Source organism: Mauremys mutica, chromosome 25 (assembly GCF_020497125.1).
Source record: "Mauremys mutica isolate MM-2020 ecotype Southern chromosome 25, ASM2049712v1, whole genome shotgun sequence".
Lineage (NCBI taxonomy): Eukaryota > Metazoa > Chordata > Testudines > Geoemydidae > Mauremys > Mauremys mutica.
In genome coordinates this window covers 12400774-12422592 of record NC_059096.1, presented here as the reverse complement: position 1 = coordinate 12422592, position 21819 = coordinate 12400774, and the positions used below count along the sequence as shown (strand labels likewise).

Below are 21819 nucleotides of genomic sequence, written 5' to 3'. Positions count from 1 at the left end.
CTGGGAGTGGGGTGGGGTGAGGGAGCAGAGAGGGGCACAGAACAGGAGCTGTGGTTGTAGAACTCCAGAACATGAGGCAGACGGCAGAAGACTCTGCCCCAGGCACCCTGAGGTCGGCGTCCTGCTCACAGTTCTATGTCTATGAATCCTGCTTGTGACGTTTCCCCTAATTAATGTCAGGTGACTTCCCTCCTTTCATTAAACGTTTCCTTTCTGCACTCAGACTCTGTGCTTGCAAGTGGGGCAGTATTGCCTCCCAGAGGAACCCAAGGGTGGGCTGTAATTTTCCCAGGTTACTGGGTGGGGGCTTGAGCCACTTCTGCGTTGTTTTGTTGAACCTCTAGATATTGAACCTGGCCCTGGTTCCTGCCGGCCCCACCTGGCAGAGGGGTTACAAACTCATTTCTCAGCAAGCTCCTCCCCCCTGCTCCTGCCAGGGCTTCCCCAGCATCCCGGCTACTGCACCACCACCGACCCCCAGAGGGGTCCCACCCCCTGCCGTGTGACCAATGCAAGGGGCCAGAGCCTCGAATCCAGCAGCTGGGGGTGGTGGGTAAATATTGTCCCAGCTGCATCCCCCAGTCCTGCCAGAGACCTGACACGTCCCTTGTTTACCCCGGATCAAAGCGAAGCTCCGGCTCCAGAGTCTGTATCAGGGCAGAGCAGGCTGGTCTCCAGCACAGAGCGTGGGGGAGAGGGAGGAAGAAGGACCCAGAGAGAGGTGACGTGTGTGTCCCCTTGCGCCTGCCCGTCTGCCTGCACCCCAGGAATGGGGGCCCCAGTAACCTGCCTGCTGCTCCTCCTGCACCTCACAGCTGGGACGTCTGCAGAGCCGTAAGCCCTGTTCGTGTCTGTCTGTCTGTCCGTGTCTGCCTCGGCCTGTCTCTGCCTGTGGGTCTGTCCAGCCCCAGCGCAGGGGGCCAGGCCGGGCTGGGCCTCTAGGCACCAGTGCAATAGAACAGTAATTACCCACGAACCCAGCGCGTTAAACCAATGTCTCAGCAGAACCGGGCAAAGGGCTCAGGTGCTCAGCACAGCCCCAGACTAACCAGCCCCCCCCCCCATCCTCCGCCGTGCACAGGGGTCTCTGCTCACTCTCAGCACCACTAGCTGCCCCCTTCTGGGCAGACCGAGCAGCCGAGAGGCCGGGGATGGAGGGGGACTGAGCCCCTCTCTGCGCCCCCTGGGCCCCTCCAGCTCCACGGGAGGCAGGCTGGGGTGGGGGAAGGAGCGGGGAGGCCTTGCCTTGCCCCGCCCTATGGTTAGAGAAACGAATCAGCCTCCAGCACCATCGACCCAGCCCTGTCCCAGCAGGGGGGACACTCAGAAATCGGGAGTCACCCCCCGGTCCTGGGGGAGGCTCTGGGCTGTGCCCTCCCCCACTGCCCCGGTGCTTTCCCCTCCCCAGGCACTATGTGGTGGTGAGCCCAGCCGAGCTCTACCACCCGCACACGGGGACGGTGTCAGTTCATCTCGGCGACCTCAACGAGACCGTCCGGGTGAGCGTCCGGCTGGAGAGGGGGGATGGGCCCAGTGCTATCACCCTGCTGGAGAGAGAGGTCCGGGAGCCCCGTCTGCACGAGAACGTGCGCTTCCAGGTGAGCCCCCGCCCGCAGCCATGGGCACGGCCCTGGGCACTGGCCCTGGGCACGGAGCCCGTCAGCCCCGGGTCTGCAGCCCCAGCCCAGCCTCAGGCCCCGGGCACAGCAGGGATCAGGGGACTGGCCATGGGCAGGGAGCTGGCCACTCAATGGGCAGCTGTAGCCACAGAACTCGAGCCCATCCCTCAGCAGCGACAGGCAGGGGGGAGCGGGGATGGGGTGGGGGGGCACAGAGCGCCCTGGCTTCCGACTCCACCGAGCGCCCCAGGTTCATGCTCCCTCCCATTCAGGTCCCCCCAGGTTGGGGATGGGGGTTCCTGTGGTTGGGGGGGCAGGAACAGGGACCCACAAACACCACTGTCCCCCCATGCAATAACGGGTCTGCGCCACGACCGGCCCGTTACCGGCCGCTGTGGCCTTGCTGGGGTCCCCGTGTGCAGGTTCCAGCCCCGTCCGGGGGGCAGCAGGAAGTGGCAGAGCTGCATGTCTCGATCCGGGGAGATGCCCTGCAGTTCTCTGAGCGGAAGAAGGTGCTGCTGCGGGCGCTGCAGCCCGGGACCTTTGTGCAGACAGACAAGGCCGTCTACAAGCCGGGACAGACAGGTGAGAGGGCAGGAGCTGCTGGAGGGAGTTTCCTGGGGCCCCAGGCCCTTGGGACGGACTCCCGGGCTCCGGGGCTGGGCTGGGGGCCTAGCGAGGGATTCGGGACTCTCACTTCTAGGCCCCTGTCTGCACCCGGCCCCAGGGGAGAAGAGGTCCAAAGCCTGAGGCCTGTTTGGGGACCTCTCTGGAACCAAGTGGGGGTCTCAGCCTGTCCTTCGCGATGGCACAGACACTGCAGTGGGCACCTGTCATAACAGATAGTAAAGGGTTAACAAGCTCAGTAACCTGATGAACACCTGACCAGAGGACCAATCAAGGGACAAGATAATTTCAAATCTCTGTGGAGGGAAGCCTTTGTCTGTGTTCTTTGTTTTGAGTTCGTTCTCTTTTTGGATCTAAGAGAGGCCAGACATATCTTCAAGTTCTCCAAGTTTTCTTGAAGTATTTTCTTCTATTCAGTCTAGTGAGTATTAGAAAGGCGGACTAGTCTTCTAATTTAATTTCTGCATTTGCAATTGTGTGTTTGCTGAAGAAATATCTTTCTTTCTGTTTGCTGTTACTTTGATTATTCTGAGAAAGGAGGAGAGGGGAGAGCCTCTCCAGGTTTATAAGTTAGACCCTGTATTTTTCCATCCTGGTATTACAGAGATAGTGTACTTTCTTTCTTTCTTTTTAATAAAATCTTTTCTTTTTAGAACTTGATTGATTTCTTCCTTGTTTGGATTTTCAGGGGAAGGGGAGGGGGGAAAAGTGAATCCCTCTTTGTTTTGATTCAAGGAATTTGAATCCAGGTATCTCTCCTAAGCACTAGGAGAGGGGAGGGGGGAAATGGGTTGTTTCCCTTTGTGTTGAGATTCAAGTTTGAATCTGTGTTCCCCAGGGAGAGTTTTGGGGGAACAGGGAGTGTGTCAGACACGTAAAACTTGACTGGTGGCAGCAAGAACCAGATCTAAACTAAGATTTTAGTTTAAAGGAGTCCATGCAGGTCCCCATCTTGTGAACGCTAAAGTTCAAAATGGGGAATAAACCTATGACAGCACCGATCGGCCTCCCCGGGCAGCCTCCAGCCACGCAGGGCAGGGCCGGGGCTCATGGCAGAGGGCAGCGGGGGGAAGCTGGTGCTGCACTGCCCGGGCTGGGCCCATTCTGCGGGTTCACAGAGGCCATCAGTGCCCGGGGCGTCCGGCTGGCACCTTCCCCAGCTGGGAATTCACTCAGACAAACCAAGCCGGGGCTGATTCCCGCCTCTGCCTCTGCTCCTTTGCAGTGAAGTTTCGAATCGTCAGTTTGGACAAAGACTTCGTTCCCATTACCCGGAAGGTGAGAGCTGGGGGTAGGAGAGGGCGGGCAGGGTAACAGGGCCCTGGTGCACTGGACACGTTAGGTTTGTCTACACCAGCCAGGCCATTCATCCGGTTTGAAATCAGACAGTCCTCTTCATGGGTGGTTTGCCCCCGTCCCGTGCATGCTTGTGTCTGGTATTGGATGGGGGGCGCCATTTGGCAGAGCGCACTGCTCCGCCCCTGCTGGCGTGAACTCACACACACCGAGTGTGCAAGGTCACGCCAGCGGGGACAGGCCCACACCAATCCTGGAAGTACCGGGATCTCCGGTATCTGGGAATGCCTCAGCCGCCACCCTGCTCTACACTGCTGCAGGGGGCGAGTCTCCCAGGGCAGGTAACAGCCTTGCAGTAGCAGGGCTTGTGCTGGCCTGCTGAAAACAGCCGTGTGGAGCAGCCCCCTGGGCTTCAGAGCCCACTGCCTTGGGCAGTGGCCTCTGTTGGTTGCAGTCTCTTCACTGCGCAGAGGGTAGATTGCACATTGCATGGAGCCGGAGTGAGGGCGCTGGGCACCCACTGGCTTTAGTGCAGTCTGTGATTGGCTGTGGGTGCCCCCCCCGATGACAGTCATTAGCACCTTTCAGCCTAACCGTGCTGCGCGCTGAGTGAGGTGGCAGAATCGGGCCCAGTGTGGAAATACAGATTGACAGCTCCCCTCCCAGCCACCTCGCCCGGGCACTGGCTGCAGCGCAGACCCCCGGTCCTTAGACTGCCCCTTGGCAGAGACCCCAGCATCTCGCCCTGCTCCTCCATGCACAGACCAGCCACCCACTGCCCTGTACCCGCCACCGCGGAGTGGGGCACGGGAGGTGCGAGGGCTCCAGCCTCATGGGCTCCCCTCCCTGTCCCTGCTCCCTCGGTCACCCCCGCTGCTGTCCCCATGATCCCCCATGGCCCCAGAGACACCCCGGCCCTGGGGAGGTCACAGGCAGACCCCGGGGGCAGTGGGGGGTGTTTCCTGTCCCTCTAACCAGCCACCTCCTGTCTGTTTGCTTTGCAGCTGCCCCTGGTGACCGTGCAGGTCAGTCTGTGCCTCTCCAGCCTCCTCCTCTTCCTGTCTGGCTCATCCGAGGGCACCCGGGGGTGTTCAGTGGGGGGATCCCAGAGGAGTCTGGGCTGTGACCAGTGTCCAGCAATCCAGCCCTAGAGCCTCTGCCCTGCTGTGGGGCTGCAAAGGGTCCCAGAGCACAGGGCGTTTCTGGGCTGGGCCCCATGGGGGGCAGGGAGGGGACATTTGTGCCATCGCAGTACGTCCTCCCCACCCCGAGTTTGCAGTGTCTGGGGGTGTCTGCCCGGGAGGCAGGTGGGTTTGGGCCTGGCTGGGATCCCTGCCTGAGTCGCTCACTCCAAATGTTCCCAGCCCCGACTCTGGGTCAGGCAGCGACTTGATCAGCCAGTGGGGAACTCAGCGGGGAGCTCCCTTGGGAGCCTGATGGGGGAAGGGCAGGGGAGGAGGGAGGGTCTCTGGGAGCTGCAGGGGCAGAGGGGAGGGATGGGGGTTTGGGGAGGCTGTGTGGGGAGAGTGGGGCAGGGAACATACCCACAGAGGCCTAGCACTGAGATGGAAACAGTCCCTATGGCTCGTCCCCTGGCTTTGTCCAGGCTGGAGATGGGGTGTCCCTCGGGAGCCTGTTCCCCCCAGGGGTGGTGCCCTCGGGTCAGGGCTGAGGGGCGCTAGCAGGGGCCCCCTTACCCAGCGGCTGCCCGGCGGTGCCTGCTCCAGGCTAAGGAGAAGGATTTGAGCCCCCGGGCGTCGATCCAGCCCCCGTCGGCAGCACGAGGCTCTCGGGGGCTGCCGGGGACGAGCCGTGTGTGGGGGCAGCGGCTGAGCAGGGCGTGTCCGTGTGCCAGGATCCCAGCGGGAACCGCATCGCCCAGTGGCGAGATGTGACTCCGCAGCAGGGCATCGTGGATCTGTCCCTCCCGCTGTCTGCAGAGCCGGCCCTGGGGACGTACGCCATCGAGGCGCAGGGGACGAGGCACTCGTTCAGCGTGGAGGAATACGGTGCGCAGCGGGGCCCAGGGCAGCGACCAAGGCCGTGGCTCCGGCACGTGGGGCGGGAGGGGGATTCCTGAGTCTCCCTGGGGCGAGGTGTCTGTGGGTCCAACATCATGAGTGAGAACCATGACTGTTTCATGTTTTTGGTCTGACTTTGGATTTCTGCAGCCCCCTCGCCCCGCCCGCCTCCCCCCAGTGTCTGTGGGATGTGGACGGGGTCAGTTACCGTGTCACTAAAGTTATCGCGGGAGCTGATCCCAGCTCCTGCTGCAGGAGCTCGCTGGCTGCCGGATAGGACGGAGCTTCCAGCTTCTCACCAACCCCCCAGCATCTAACTCTGTCCCCCCAGCCCCAGCCCAGAACCCACCCCCCCAGCCCCAGCCCATCTGCCCCGTGCCCCCCAGCCCCACCTCTGCTCCTCCTGGAGCACAAGGGGCTCTTCACACAAGCACCGCCTCCCCAGAGCTGGTGTTGCTGGGAGGGGGTGAGAAATGTTAGCGGCCCCCTCTCCATCCTCCCCCCCCAAAACCTCCTCTGGCTCCTGTGGGGGAGGGGGAGAGAACAGCTCTGATGTCTCCCTTGAAACAGCTGCCACCTACCACCACCCTTGCCTCAGACACCTGCCCCTGACCCCCTAACTGCCTCTCACCACCCCGACCCCTCACGGGTGCTTGGGGCGGGGGTAGCGTATGGAGCCCCTTGGCTGCCCCTATGGGTAGGAGCTGGAGGCAGGACATGCCGCTGCTCCTGGGAGCAGCACGTAGCCAAGGCACACAGGAAGCCTGCCTTAGCCCCACTGCGCTGCCGACCGGACTTTTAACGGCCCGGTCTGTGGTGCCAACCGGAGCCGCCAGGGTCCCTTTTCACCAGGCATCCCAGTTGAAAACCCGATACCTGGCAACCCTACTGCTGCAGCCTGCAGCATCTGCCCAGCCCTGCTCCATTTCCGGGCCCTTCCCCTTCCCGCCCAGCCGGCAGGTTGGTGGGGGCTGCATGACCTGGGGAGAAGCTCCAAGGCCGAGGATCGCGATGAAACCCCCGAGCCGGGACTGCGGGTCGGTTTCACCCAACCCCTCTCTGCCCCCAGTGCTGCCCAAGTTTGAAGTGACCCTGGAGCTGCCCCCCGTGATGACGGTGCTGGATGAGATGCTCCTGCTGCGGGTGTGCGGCCGGTGAGTGTGACAGCAGCCCTGCTGGGCCGATAAAGGGTGGGCTGGTACCGCCCTGGGCCTGACTCCCCACCCCCACCCCCCAGGTCAGGATCTGACCTGCCCCTTCCCTGCCTGCGCCCCCCTCTGCCCCATGCTCATGGCCAGGCAGGGCTCTCTGGGGCTCTCACTCCACCCACACGACCAGCCCCACCCCAGCATGGACCCCCCCATGGGCAGGGGCGTTGGCCTCCTCCCCTCCCCTCCCACTTACCCTCCCACTTACCCTCTCCCTCCCCTCTGCTAACCAGAGACACCTACGGGAAGCCCGTCCTGGGGAGGGTCCAGGCCAGCCTGTGTCGGAAGGAAATATCAGAAGATCCCTGGTACGGGGTTCTGTGCACGGAGCTTACTGGCCAGGTGAGCATGACTGGGGAGGGGGCAGGTACATGACATGCTGCTGGAGGAGGCTCCTCTCCATGGTTTTCTTACACTGGCCAGAGGGGGGCCGTGATCTGCCGTGATGATGTTGGTGACATTGGTGTAAGTGCAGGCGAATCAGGCTCTGGATCCATCTGGGTCCCCATCTGGCAGGCTGGGGGTGGGAATTGGCAGCTGTGTAGCAGGGCTTAGGGACTTCTACGGCCCCCCCTTCCCCACACTATCTCAGTGCCTCACTTACCCTCCTAGCCCCCGGGAGGCGGGCCAGGCTCCTGTCCCCATTGTACAGATGGGGAACTGAGGCTCAGAGATGCTCAGGGTCCGTCTGCGCAGCAAAAACCCTGCAGCAGCGTCTCCTAGCCCAGCTCTGCTGCCTGGGGCTTGTGCCACGGAGCTGAAGGAACAGAGTAGACACTCGGCTGGAGCCTGGGCTCCGAGACCCTCCTCCCTCCCCGAGTCTAGCGCCTGGACCCAACCATTGACCTGCTGGTTTAGCCCCACAGCACAAGTGGGGACAGCAGGGCTGGGCTCAGACTCGCGGCCGCAGGGGGTTTCTGCTGGAGCCGTACTCAAAGCGACTTGCAGGCAGCCTGCAGCAGAGCAGGGACTTGCCCCCAGGTCTCTCCAGACCTAGGCTAGTGCCCCAGGTTACGGGGCTGCTCGTCCTCATCAGCAGCTCTCGTTAGGTGGGGGCAGATCTCCCTGAATGCTCTCAGTCCCTGGGGGGCTGTGGGGGCTGATTGGAATCAGCCAGCATTACCATGACGATGGGGGACAAGCACCAGGGGATCTGTAATGGGCACGAGTGGCCAGGGCCTGTTTTACGTCTCATTCCACCCACAGCAGCTCCAGCTGCACAGCGCCCCCTAGCGCCGCGCTGGGGTACTGGTGTCAGGGCTGACCCCAAGGTGAGAGCGCCCCCTGCTGCTGACTTCAGCACCCAGGTTTTCTTTGAGTGTCTCCCGTCCCAGCACTAACCAGGCCAAACCCGATGAGACCCCCACTGAGCTGACACCTGCGGAGACTGGTGCAGAGCTGCTGCTAATGGGCTCTGATTCTCTCCCTCCAGACTGACAGCAACGGCTGCTTTTCCAGAGAGGTGGAGATGGCTCGCTTAGTGCCGACCGACTCTGGCTATGGGATGATCCTGCAGGCCAAGGCGTCTCTCGTGGAGGACGGGACAGGTGGGACTGAAATCAAGCGCACGTGCACACCCCCAGGCAGCCCCCAGCACTAAACCCCCAGGGGCAGAGGGTCTCACTTGCACATGTGGTCATGTCATTTGTAGCCCAGCTGCTTTAGAGATGGGCCCAGAGGTAGCGTTGGGGGGTTGGATCTGGGGTTCTGGTTCAGCCCATCACTGGGATCGATCCCTCATGAGGAGTTCAGACCTGGGCACGTTCATGCAAAGACTAAACACCCTCCCGCGAGTGGCCTCTGGCTGTGGACTGAGCTGGCAGAGCGGAGTGACGGCCCAGCCTGTGTCACTGGGCCCTGAGTCACGGCCTCAGTGACGTTAGTGCTTAGCGTTCAAAACTGCAAGTGCTAATCGCTTAGTAACGAACCCAGATAACTCCACATTTAACCCAGCAGAATCCTAATTTCCAGAGCAGCGACACCCCTTTGGCTGAAAACTGTAACTGTGGGGTGGCTACAATGTTACCCTCGGGTGCTGACATCAGCGATGGTGAAGTGGCTGGAGGAGAGCAGGTCCAGAACGGCAACGGGTCACTGGGCACTTCTGAAAACGGCCCTTTCTGGGGGCAGGCCCTGTGCCGAGAGGCCTGTGTGTGGGGTCAGCTCTGGGGCCGTTCAGTAAGGAGCTGGGGAAAGGGCCGCAGAGCCAGGAGACCCTGCTGGCAAATGTCATGTGGCTGGTTTGGGATTAAGCCCCATGGAAGGTGAATCTAAATTTTCCGACGAAGTGGGTATTCACCCACGAAAGCTCATGCTGCAAAACATCTGTTAGTCTATAAGGTGCCACAGGATTCTTTGCTGCTTTTACTAAATTTTCTAGTTCTTCTTCGAGTGATTACTCCTGTGTATTCCACAGTAGGTGTGCGTGCTCGCCACGTGCACTGGTGTCGGAAGTTTTTCCCTTAGCAATACCCCTAGGTGGGGAGCACTGCTGTGACCCCTGGAGTGGCGCCTCTATATCGCACCATAAGTGGAGCAACGGGCTCCCCCCAACCTCAGTTCCTTCTTGCCACCAGTGGAGGTAGCTGGAACTTTGTGCTCCAGCCTTGCTGCAGCCCTTCTGGTAGCCTTAGTAGTACTCATCATCTCCATAGTTGGATAACTCCTTTAGTTAGTTGCCTGGTGTGGGGCATGCCCCATGCCCCAGGCTTCAAGTCTTGCAAGTCCTGTCGCAGTTCTATGCCCAGAAGCGACCCGCACACTCAGTGTCTTTGCTGCTTGCGTGAGACTCATCGTTGTAAGATCTGTCGGTTGTTCAAGCCTTGAACAAAATGTGAGAGAGAGATCCGTTTCTGGGCCCTGCTAATGGAATGTGCGTTGGCCCCGGCACTGGCGCGCTGATCGGACTCAGCACCAGGTGCCTCATCCTTGGTGTGGAGCGAGGCGCCCTCCACCAGTCAGCACTGCTCACCCACTAAGAAGCAAGGGAAGACTCAGCGGCATCGATAGAAGGACAGGGGTGAGGCCGGACCCGAGTTGGGCAGCCCACGATCCCCCTGGGGACCCCGACCTCCGACCTGCACTGAGCGGAGTAGTTTGGTCCTGAATGCCGTCGACCTCGGACGCCATACAGGCCGTGCGTGACATCCTCTCCAGTGCCAGGTGCGCCGCCCAAGACAGGTTCCCGGTCCCGAGGGAAGCCGCCGTTGGGAGCACATCAGCCCTCCCTGGCAAGAGACAGCCTGCGCTCTGAGGACCGTGCACCGCCCCGTTCGATGAGGTCCTCACATAGCTCGCGTCAGCCCTCCACTCCGGTCAGGCTGGCTGACTCACCCTCGCGGGAGTCTCGAAGGTCCTCCACTCACTGTCAGGAGCACAGGCACCGAGCCAAGCGACGTCGACGCTCCTCTTCAGATAGGAGCTACAGGAGCAGATCCCAACGCCATCATTATGGACGCTCGGGTTCAAGTGCCCGCTCCACTAGACACCATAGACAGAGCTCTCCTCGGGCATTACCGGCACCGAAGTGTCGAAGCTACGATCACCGGGACAACTATGAGAACAGCACTTTGGTCGAGTGCTGCTCCTCATTGGCGTCGAGGTCCAGATCTCGAAGTCGGCACCGGCATGACTGTAGATGCTCCCGCCACTCCTACGGCACCGTGTGGTCAATGGCGACCACGGCCTCGGCACCCAGCCGCCCACCCCCAAGCCGTACCGGGCCCTAGGAGCAGCCTGCACCACTCAGGACCCAAGCCAGTCAGTGGCAAGGGGCACCGCAATTGCTTGCCCAGGCGAGACTCTGCTCAGTAGCTGGGGTGTCCCAGACCCATTCGGTGTGTCCCCCTCGACAGAGTCAGAAGTCGACGGGCATCGAACTGGCGGCACCAGGCCCAGACTCAGTCTTGGGAGTTGACCCAGCGGCACCTCCCGAAGCTCTGGTTGCCGGACCGGCCCCCTCGCCGGCACCGGAGGAGACAATAGCAGCACCTCCGTCTGTTATTCAAGAGGACTTTAAAACTCACCAGGAGCTCCTCAAAAGCAGGGGCGGCTTCAGGCCCCAGCACGCCAAGCGCGTGCTTGGGGCGGCATGCTGCAGGGTGTGCTCTGCCAGTCACCAGGAGGGCGGCAGGCGGCTCCGGTGGACCTCCCGCAGGAGGTCCACCAGAGCCGCGGGACCAGCGACCGGCAGAGCGCCCCCCGCGGCGTGCCGCCGTGCTTGGGGCGGCGAAATAGCTAGAGCCGCCCCTGCTCAAAAGGGTAGCCTCGAATCTCCAACTCCAGGCTGAGGACATGGAGGAGCCATCGGACACCCTTTTCAATGTTCTGTCCTCCTCGGCACCGGGCCGTGTGGCCTTACCCCTTCACCAAGGTGTGGCCAACATATGGACTGCCCTGAGGCAGACCCCAGCTTCCTTGGTGCCCATCTCCAAGAAAGCAGGGAAAAAGTACTTTGTTCCGGCTAAGGGACATGAGTACCTGTACTCCCACCCGGCACTTAACTCCATGGTGGTGGAGTCAGTCAACCATTGTGAACCCCATGGCCAGCCTGCACCACCCCCAAGGACAAAGATGCCAAGAGACTTGATTCTTTTGGCAGGAAAGTTCATTCTTCTGTGAGCTTTCAACTTCGGGTGGCCAATCACCAAGCCCTGTTGAGCCGCTATGATTTTAACTTGTGAGGGTCTCTACCGAAGTTGGAGCCTCTTCTCCCGGAGCGGGGCAAGAAAGAGTTCAAGGCTCTGGTTGAGGAAGGGGCAGCAGTGGTAAAAGCAGCCCTCCAAGCTGCCTCGGACACGGCAGCCCGTTCTATAGTGCCAGCCATATCCATGCGAAGGGTGTCATGGCTTCTCCTGTCTGGTCTGTCTGCAGAGTCTCAGTCTCTGATGCAGGACTTTCCCTTCGACAGGAAAGCGCTATTTGTGGACTAAACCGATGTTCAACTGCATGGGATGAAAGACTCCTGTACCACCCCGCAAACTCTGGGCCTATATGTCCCGCCAGCAAAGGACAAACCTAGGCCGCAGACCTCCGCTCCCCCCGCTAGGGGTAGATATGAACCCCCTCCTAAGTGATCGAGGGAGCAGAGACGCAAGTCTCAGCATCAGTCCCGTGACCAGGCCCCTCGAAGGACAAGAGGCAGGGGAAGAGACGGTTTTGACTCTTTGTGGGGGGCCACCGGGCCTGTTGCCACGGACACCCGCCCAGAACAGACGCTGCCCCCAGTTCTGCTCCAGGGCAGGGGCAGAAAGGGGGGTGATCTCGGAGGCATTCCTCCTCCGGTGATCAGGCCAACTGTTCTATGCCTTTCCACCCTTCCCCCTGATAGGCAAGGTTCTGCAGAAAGTAAAGGCAAGCAGATCGAGGGTTATCCTCATAGCCCCGGATTGGGCCTGTCAACATTGGTACGGGACCCTTCTGCAGCTTTTAGCGCCCCCCCCCCACCACGAAGGCTGCCGCTTCATCCGGACCTCCTCTCCCAGAGCAGGGGATGCCTTCTCCATCCCAACCTGGCTGCGCTCCACCTGACAGCGTGGTTGCTCCATGGTTAAACGAGGAGGAGGGAAGGTGTTCGAAGTACGTAAGATGAATTCTGCTGGAGAGCAGAAAGCCATCCACACGGCGGACGTACCTCGCCAAATGGTCTAGGTTCTCCAGGTGGGCAGGGGAGTGGGGTGCCTCCCCATCATCCGCATCCCTCCATCTTATTCTCGATTACCTCCTGTCCCTTAGGACCCAAGGGCTAGCTCCTGCCTCAGTCAGGGTTCATTTAGCAGCCATTTCGGCCTTCCACCCTCAGGTGAAAGGTCAATCGGTGTTCTCCCATCAGATGACCTCCTGTTTTTTAAAGGGCCTAAATTGTGCATTCCTGTACGCCAGGGCCCCGGTTCCACATTGGGATCTGAACCTAGTGTTATCCGGCTTCACGGGTCCTCCCTTTGAACCCTTGGCCACGTGTTCCTGGTCTCACCTGTCATGGAAAGTGGCTTTCTTGGTGGCTATCACCTCAGCCTATAGCGTCTCGGAGCTTAGGGCCTTGACCTCGGAACCCCCGCATACGGTTTTCCACAAAGATACGGTCCAGCTTCGCTCACATCCCACTTTTCTCCCAAAGGTGGTCTCCACCTTCCATATGGATCAGGACATTTTCCTACCAGTACTCTGTCCTAAGCCCCATTCCTCCAATGAGGAACATGGCCTACACACGCTGGCCTTCTACCTCGACCGAACCAGGCACTTCAGGAAGTCCTTGCAATTATTTGTTGCGTCGGCCGAGCGGATGAGGGGGCAACCAGTTTCCAACCAGCACCTTTCCCGCTGGATCACCTCGTGCATACGCATGTGTTACGACTTGGCAGGGGTTCCCCTGCCGCCTATCATGAAGACACATTCCACGAGAGCTGAAGCCTCATTGGCCGCCTATGTAACCCATGTCCCGATCCAGGACATCTGTAGGGCTGCCACGTGGTCCTCTGTCCACACTTTTTCCTCACACTATGCGATCGTCTCCCAAGCACGGGATGACGCCGGGTTTGGTAGGGCGGTGCTCAGTCCCGGCCAACTGTGGAATACACAGGAACAATCACTCGAAGAAGAAAGGACAGTTACCTGTTCCGTAACTGGCATTCTTCGAGATGTGTTGCTCATGTCTATTCCACACCCCTCCCTCCTTCCCCTCTCTCGTAGTTGTCCAGCAAGAAGGAACCGAGGGTGGGGGGAGCCCGCGGCGCCCCTTATAGCGCGATATACAGGGGCCACTCCAGGGGTCACCTTGGTGCTCCCCCAGTATGGGTACTGCTAGGGGAAAAACTTCCAGCACCAGTGCATGTGGCGAGCACGCACACCTACTGTGGAATAGACAGGAGCAACACATCTCGAAGAACGCCAGTTACGGAACAGGTAACTGTCCTTTTCCAGATTCCCCAGGAAAATCCTTCTCTGACCCAAGCCAAACCTCCCAAATTCTCCCTCAATCACACCCTCCAGTCCATAGCGAGAGGGGGTAGAAATGGCTGGGCGGATTGTTATGGAGAGAAATCTGGGATGAAGCCTGAACTCTGGTGTTGCTCCTGGCACCTTCCTTCCATCAACCCTCCCTCTCCTGCTAGGGGTGCAGTTCAACACGACCAAGCACTGCAACATCATGTCTAAAATCCCTATGGTGACCTTTGAGGACACTGATGCTACCTACAAGGCTGGAATCCCCTACACTGGCAAGGTAATGGGATTACCGGTGTGACAGAGTGGGATATGTCTGTACCACACTGTAACCTCCATTGATGTTGACTGCTTGCTGGATGTGCTGCACTTCTGGTGCCCATGTGCCCCATGCACTGGAGATCGGATGCTTTAGCTGTGCTCTCCATGTCCTCAAGCCCCCCTTCCCGAGGGCACAATGGGGGTTGAGCAACCAGCCAACCCTCAGTTCCTTCTTACGGCCTCTGGGACAGAGCCAGCAGCAGTGTCCGGTCTCCTGCTCCGCTGAAGTTTTTCTCTTTACGTTTTGTAAATAGTAATTTTTGATAGTTAATAATTGTTACTGGAGATAGCGGTTTAGTTAATTTAGCTGAACTCTCCTGTTGTAGGGAGGAATTCAGTTGCAGACTCCCTCTCCTCGGAGCAAAGACTGTCGGCCATACGTACAAGGTGGGGGAGTCTAGTCTGGGAAGCAGAGACTCTGGAAAACACTTGGGGGTCATGGTGGATAATCAGCTGAACATGAGCTCCCAGTGCAACGCTGTGGCCAAAAGCGCTAATGCGATTCGGGGATGTATAAACAGGGGACTCTCGAGTCGGATACTCTGTATTTGGCAGGGGAGCAACTGATGCTGGAACACTGTGTCCAGTTCCAGTGCCCACAATTCAACAAGGATATTGATAAATTGAAGAGGGTTCAGAGAAGAGCCCCAAGACCAGGGCGGGGGGGCAAGTGGGGCAATTTGCTCCAGGCCCTGGGGCCCGCAGGGGCCCCCACGAGAGTTTTTCAGGGCCTCTGGAGCAGGGTCCTTCACTCGCTCCGGTGGCCCCGGAAAACTCTTGCGGGGCCCGGGCCCCCGGAGCTTCTTCTGCTCCCGGTCTTCGCCGGTGAGAGGTCCTTCCCCTCCGTGGCGGAAGGACCCCCCGCCGCCGACCACCGAAGCGGGACCTGCCGCCAAAGTGCAGCCGGGTCTTTAGCGGTAATTCGGCAGCGGGGGGCCCTTCCATTCCGGGACCCGCCACCGAAGTGCCCTGAAGACCCGCGGCCGGAGCCCCCCGCCGCTGAATTACCACCTAAGACCCGGCTGCACTGCGGCGGCGGGGGCCCCCGCTTCGGCGGTAACTCGGCGGCTGGGGGCCCCTGTTGGGGGTCTTCAGGGCACTTTGGCGGCGGGTCCCGGAGCGGAAGGACTCCCCGCCACCGACTTACCGCCGAAGCAGGGGCCCCCGCCGCCGAAGACCCCAGGCCCCCGGAATCCTCTGGGCGGCTCTGCCCAAGACTGGTGAAAGGATTAGACAAGATGCCTTATAGTGAGAGACTCAAAAAGCTCAATCTATTTAGCTTAAGAAAGAGAAGGTTAAAGGGTGACTTGATTACAATTTGTGAATATCGGGGAACAAATATCCAGTCTAGCAGAGAAAGGTCAAACACGATCCAATGGCTGGAAGTTGAAGCTAGAGAAATTCAAACCAGAAATAAGGTGTAAATTTTTTATAGTGAGGGTAATTAACCAACACTTTACTGAGGTTCGTGATGGATTCTCCATCCCTGACAATGTGTAAATGAAGACGGGATGTTCTTCTAACAGGCTGGCTCTGGCAGGTCTCTGGCCTAAGCTATGCAGGAGGTCAGACTGGATGATCACAATGGTCCCTTCTGCCCTTTGACTCTATGAATCCTGGTATGGGGGAGTGAGGTGAGCAGTTTCTGTCTTTTCCAGGTACAGGGGGGTTTAGTCCCCAGGATTTAAATTATGTCCCTCGTGTGGGTCTGCCATGCCCGGAACGACAGACACTGTAAGTGTCTGTATTGTCTGGGTTCACAGACACACGCTAGAGAGCAGTGCAGGGACTTCAGAGCCCTCCCCAAACGGGCTGTGAAATCCAGGGAGACTAGACAGAAGGGATTTCTGCTGGAGAAGTCTAGGAGGCCAGGCTCAGTCCCTGAAGAGATGCAAGATCCTCCTAGGACCGATCACCCTTGGGTAAAAGTACCCTGGCAGCCACCTCTTCCGCCTCTAAGGCTGTGCCTGCCCCGGTTAGCGACCTCGAGTGTGATGGATGCCATCCTGCCAAGGAGCATGGGAGTAGATCTCCTCCTCAGGTGCCTGCTACGTCTCCTCTTTCTGTGTCACTTGAGAAGGGCAGCTTGAGGCCAATCCCTGGTCCCTCTGGCGCCCAGAGAGCAGGAGTCCTGAGTCCTTGGTTCCACTGCTGGCTCGTCCCTTGGTGCCCAGAGAGGATTTCACTTGGTGGTGGCCTCTCAGCACCACTGCTTGCGGCACAGTCATTGCTGCTGGTACTGCTGCGGGTGCTTTCGGCACCACTGTTTGCTGCACCGACGCATCACGCCCGGAGCTCTCGCCTTCATTGCACCAGGTGCCGCTCTCCTCAGTTCCTCTGCTACCCACACCTGTGGCCCAGACGTCCATTTCCCACACTCAGCATCCATCGCACGGGTCCTTCCGCGCCGCTGCTGACAGTGCTGGATCTCGTTTTGCATCCCGCACCGACAGGCACAGCACCAGGCGATCGGACCGTTTCTGAACTCCCAGACGCCCTTTGTTGGCTCCTTGAGGAGCAATAGGGGAGATTTTAAAGGCCTCAGTAAGAAAAGCCACGTCTAGCAGTCAGGGTTCCTGGCCTAGTGGGAGGGGGGAAGCAATAGCTCGATATATCCTGTTCGTAGTAAGGCTTTTGACATCCTCATAAGCAAACTAGGGAAACGTGGTCTACGTCGGGGTTCTCAACCTTTTCCTTTCTGAGCCACCCCACCCCCAACATGCTGTAAAAACGCCACAGCCCACCTGTGCCACAGCAACTGGTTTTCTGCATATAAAAGCCAGGGCCAGCGCGAAGGGGTAGCAAGCAGGGCAATTGCCCCATGTGGTGGGGCTGCAGCCCTCTGCCCTGGGCCCCAGCATGTCTCACACTGGCCCTGCTTTTTGGACCCCCTGAAACCTGCTTGCAGCCCCCCAGGAGGCCCTGGCCCCCTGGTTGAAAATCACTTGTCTAAGTGAAATTACTGTAGGGTTGGTGCACAACTGGTTGAAACCCCCATAATCAATAGTTCTTCTTCGAGTGATTGCTCATATCCATTCTAGTTAGGTGTGCGTGTGCCGCGTGCACGGCTCGTCGGAAGATTTTTACCCTAGCAACACTCGGTGGGTCGGCTGGGCACCCCCTGGAGTGGCGCCGCTATAGTGCCGGATATATACCCCTGCCGACCCGTCCGCTCCTCAGTTCCTTCTTACCGCCCGTGACTGGCTGGTACGTGGAAGATCCCACCAACAAGTGTCGCAGCACATGTCCGTGGTCACAGGCCTTTTTCACAGACTAGGCCTTATGATCAACACCGAGAAGTCTACCTTGACTCCAACACAGAGGATAGAATTCATCGGCGCGGTCCTGGACTTCAATCTGGCCAGAGCCTGCCTCTCTCTGCCTCAGTTTCAGACTGTGACTTCCGTCATTCGAAGCTTCCAGTCCTTCCTGACAACGTCGGTGCGTACCTGCCTCAGCCTGCTAGGCCACATGGCCTCATGCACTTTAGTGACCCTGTATGCGAAGCTCCGGCTTCGCCCCTTTCAAGCATGGCTTGCCGCCATATACCGGCCGCACAGGGATACTCTGGACACGGTGGTCACGATCCCGGGGTCAACCCTCGACTCCCTCAACTGGTGGTTGGACCCAGCGGTAGTGTGTGCCGGAGTCCCGTTCCACCCTCCCCAACCCTCCATTGTGCTGACCACAGACGCCTCTGCCTTGGGGTGGGGTGCGCACCTCGACAGTCTACACACTCAGGGCCGCTGGTCACCCCACGAGCTGGCCTTGCATATCAATGTCAGGGAACTGAGAGCGGTTCGCCTGGCGTGCCAGACATTTCGAACCCATCTCCAAGAATGCTGCGTGTCCGTCTTCACAGACATCACGACAACGGTGTTCTACATAAACAAGCAGGGAGGGGCGCGCTCCCCCCTGCTTTGCAAGGAAGCAATGCAACTGTGGGACTTCTGCATAGCCCACTCCATTCATTTAGTGGCATCGTTTCTCCCGGGAGTACAGAACACACTGGCAGACCATCTCAGCAGGTCATTCCTATCTCACGAGTGGTCCATTCGTCCTGATGTCATTCGTACAGTTTTCCAGACGTGGGGCTTTCCCCAAATAGACCTCTTTGCCTCCAAAGAGAACAGGAAATGCCACCGGTTCTGCTCTTACCAGGGACGCTCTCCGGGCTCCCTTTCAGACGCGTTTCTCCTCCCGTGGACGAATCACCTGTTGTATGCCTTCCCTCCATTCCCTCTCATTCACAGAGTGCGGCTCAAGATCCGGAGGGACAGGGCTCACCTTATTCTCATTGCACCAGCATGGCCGAGACAGCACTGATACACTCTGCTGTTCGACCTATCAGTGGCGGATCCCATTCTCCTGCCGCTATGGCCGGATCTCATAACGCAGGACTTCGGCAGGCTTCAATACCCGGACCTGCAGTCCCTTCACCTCACAGCTTGGCTCCTGCGTGGCTGACCCAAGCGGAGCGGAACTGTTCTGCTGCGGTACAGCAGGTGCTCCTAGGGAGCAGGAAACCTTCCACCAGATTGACTTACCTTGCCAAGTGGAAACGTTTCACCCACTGGTGCGCTCAGAGCGACCTCGACCCTCACCTGGTGTCTATTCCAAAGATATTGGACTACCTCTGGTCCCTCAAGGAGCAGGGCCTCGCGGTCTCCTCCTTGAAGGTGCACCTGGCAGCAATTTCGGCCTTCCAGCCCGGTGAGGGTGGACGTTCTGTTTTTTCTAATCAGATGGTTTCCCGCTTCCTTAAGGGGCTAGAATGGTTGTACCCACAGGTACGGCGTCCAACCCCTACCTGGGATTTGAACTTGGTCTTGGCCAGGCTTATGGGAGCCCCCTTCGAGCCTTTGGCCACGTGTTCCCTTCTATATTTGTCCTGGAAAACGGCCTTCCTCGTCGCTATCACTTCGGCGAGACGAGTCTCTGAGCTTCGCGCCCTGACGGCTGACCCGCCGTATACGATCTTCCATAAGGACAAAGTGCAGCTTCGGCCACACCCCTCCTTCCTCCCTAAGGTGGTGTCGGCTTTTCATGTAAACCAGGACATCTTCCTCCCGGTTTTCTTTCCAACACGCATCACACGCATCACACCGGGAACAGCATCTTCATAACCTGGACGTTCGTAGGGCTCTTGCTTTCTATATAGAGCGGACGAAACCCTTCCGGCGTTCGCCCCAGCTCTTTGTGGCAGTAGCAGATCGCATGAAGGGCATGCCAGTCTCTTCTCAGTGGATCTTGTCTTGGGTGACATCATGTATCAAGACATGCTACGAGCTTGCTCAGGTTCAGCCTAGCCATCTCACTGCTCACTCTACGAGGGCACAGGCCTCTTCTGCCGCCTTCCTGGCCCATGTTCCTATCCAGGAAATCTGTCGAGCGGCTACCTGGTCTTCTGTTCACACCTTTGCTTCCCACTATGCATTGGTGCAACAATCCAGAGACGATGCAGCCTTTGGCTCAGCGGTCTTACATTCTGCCACGTCTCACTCCGACCCCACCGCCTACGTAAGGCTTGGGAATCACCTAACTGGAATGCATATGAGCAAGCACTTGAAGAAGAAAAGACGGTTACTCACCTTTGTAACTGTTGTTCTTCGAGATGTGTTGCTCATATCCATTCCAGACCTGCCCTCCTTCCCCACTGTCGGAGTAGCCGGCAAGAAGGAACTGAGGAGCGGACGGGTCGGCAGGGGTATATATCCGGCGCTATAGCGGCGCCACTCCAGGGGGCACCCAGCCGACCCACCGAGTGTTGCTTGGGTAAAAATCTTCCGACGAGCGTGCACGCGGCGCGCACACGCCTAACTGGAATAGATATGAGCAACACATCTCGAAGAACAACAGTTACAACGGTGAGTAACCGTCTTTTTGCTGCACTCTGGGAAGACGTGTCTAGTGGGGTCCCACAGGGGTCAGTCTTGGCTCCGGTACTACTCAGTATTGTGATTAAAGACTTGGACAATGGAATGGAGAGTGTGCTTCTAAAATGTGTGGATGACACCACGCAGAGAGGGGTTCCTAGCACTTTGGAGGACAGGATTAGAATTCATAACAACTTTGACAAATTAGAGAATTGGTCTGAAATCAACAAGATTAAATTAATTAAAGACCAGCATGAGGTACTTGTGATGGAGTAGGAACTGTCTGTGTGGGGGCTGGGAGAGCAGGGGGTGACTTTAGGTGAGGGACAGGACCTGAGCCTGTAACCTGAGCCAGGCAGGGGGGAAGGGGAGAAAACACCTTTGCCCGGGAAGCTGGACAAAGGAAGAGGGCCTGCTAAAGAGGGTTTGGGGCAGTTTCGGTTTTGGGCTGGGTGGTGGAATTCAGGGAATCCCAAGCTGGGATCCAAGCACCCTGAACCCCTAGAAGGACCAGATTGAGGGGTCCTGGTTGTGCCTACAAGCTCTGCTGTATCCTGCGTTCCTGTTGTCCAATAAACCTTCTGTTTTACTGGCTGGCTGAGAGTCACTGTGAGTCCCAGGAGGAGGGGTGCAGGGCCTGACTCCCCCATACTCCATGACAGTACTACACTTAGGAAAACAACGAGGAGTCTGGTGGCGCCTTAAAGACTAAGAGATTTATTTGGGCAAAAGCTTTCGTGGGTAAAAAACCCACTTCTTCAGATGCATGGAGTGAAAATGACAGATGCAGGCATTATTATACTGACACTTGAAGAGAAGGGAGTTACCTTACAAATGGAGAACTAGTGTTGACAGTAGGGTGACCAGATAGGAAGTGTAAAAAATCAGGACGGGATGGGGGGTATTAGGAGCCTATATAAGAAAAAGCCCCCAAAATCGGGACTGTCCATATAAAATCGGGACATCTGGTCACCCTAGTTGACAGGGCCAATTCATTCAGGGTGGGTGTGGTCCATTCCCAATAATTGATGAGGAGGTGTCAATACCAAGAAAGGGCAAGTTGCTTTTGCAGTGAGCCAGCCACTCCCAGTCCCTATTCAAGCCCAAATTAATGGTGTTAAATTTGCAAGTGAATTGTAGCTCTGCAGTTTCTCTTTGAAGACTGTTTTTGAAGTTTTTTTGTTGAACTATGGTTACTTTTAAATCTCTTATAGAATGTCCAGGGAGATTGAAGTGTTCTCCGACTGGCTTTTGTTTTGTGTCCATTTATTCTTTTACGTAGAGACTGTCTGGTTTGGCCAATGTACATGGCAGAGGGGCATTGCTGGCACATATCACATTAGTAGATGTGCAGATGAATGAGTCCCTGATGATGTGGCTCATGTGGTTGGGTCCTCTGATGGTGTCGCTAGAGTAGATATGGGGACAGAGTAGGCAATGGGGTTTGTTACAGGGATTGGTTCCTGGTTAGTGTTTCTGTGGTGTGGTGTGTAGTTGCTGGTGAGTATTTGTTTCAGGCTGGGGGGCTGTCTGTAAGCGCAGACTGGCCTGCCTCCGAAGGCCTGTGAGAGAGAGGGATCATTTTCCAGGATAGCTTGTAGACCCTTGATGATGCAATGGAGAGGTTTTAGCTGGGGACTGTACATGACGGCCAGTGGTGTTCTGTTATTTTCCTTGTTGGGCCTGTCTTGTAGTAGGTGACTTCTGGGTACCTGTCTCGCTCTCTCAATCTGTTTCCTCGCTTCCGCAGGTGGGTACTGTAGTTGTAAGAATGCTTGATAAAGATCTTGTAGGTGTTTGTTCTTCTTCGAGTGCTTGCTCATATCGATTTCAATTAGGTGTGCGCGCACTGCGTGCACGTTCGTCAGAAGATTTTTACCCTAGCAATACTCGGTGGGTCGGCTGGACGCCC

General features: G+C 58.0%; 1 protein-coding gene across 2 annotated transcripts in view; it reads left to right on the top strand.

Moving 5' to 3' along the window:
* Positions 1-678: 678 nt before the first annotated feature.
* The window catches only part of LOC123356421 (alpha-2-macroglobulin-like protein 1), a 79727-nt gene continuing 58586 nt past the window's right edge, over positions 679-21819 (top strand). For both annotated transcript variants that reach the window (XM_044999665.1, XM_044999666.1), the window contains exons 1-10: positions 679-834; positions 1409-1598; positions 2042-2204; positions 3472-3524; positions 4547-4567; positions 5398-5551; positions 6633-6717; positions 7005-7113; positions 8204-8318; positions 13881-13990. In XM_044999665.1, coding sequence (XP_044855600.1) covers positions 770-834; positions 1409-1598; positions 2042-2204; positions 3472-3524; positions 4547-4567; positions 5398-5551; positions 6633-6717; positions 7005-7113; positions 8204-8318; positions 13881-13990 — 1065 coding nt within the window. In that variant the 5' untranslated portion in view covers positions 679-769. The remainder of the gene's footprint in view (positions 835-1408; positions 1599-2041; positions 2205-3471; positions 3525-4546; positions 4568-5397; positions 5552-6632; positions 6718-7004; positions 7114-8203; positions 8319-13880; positions 13991-21819) is intronic.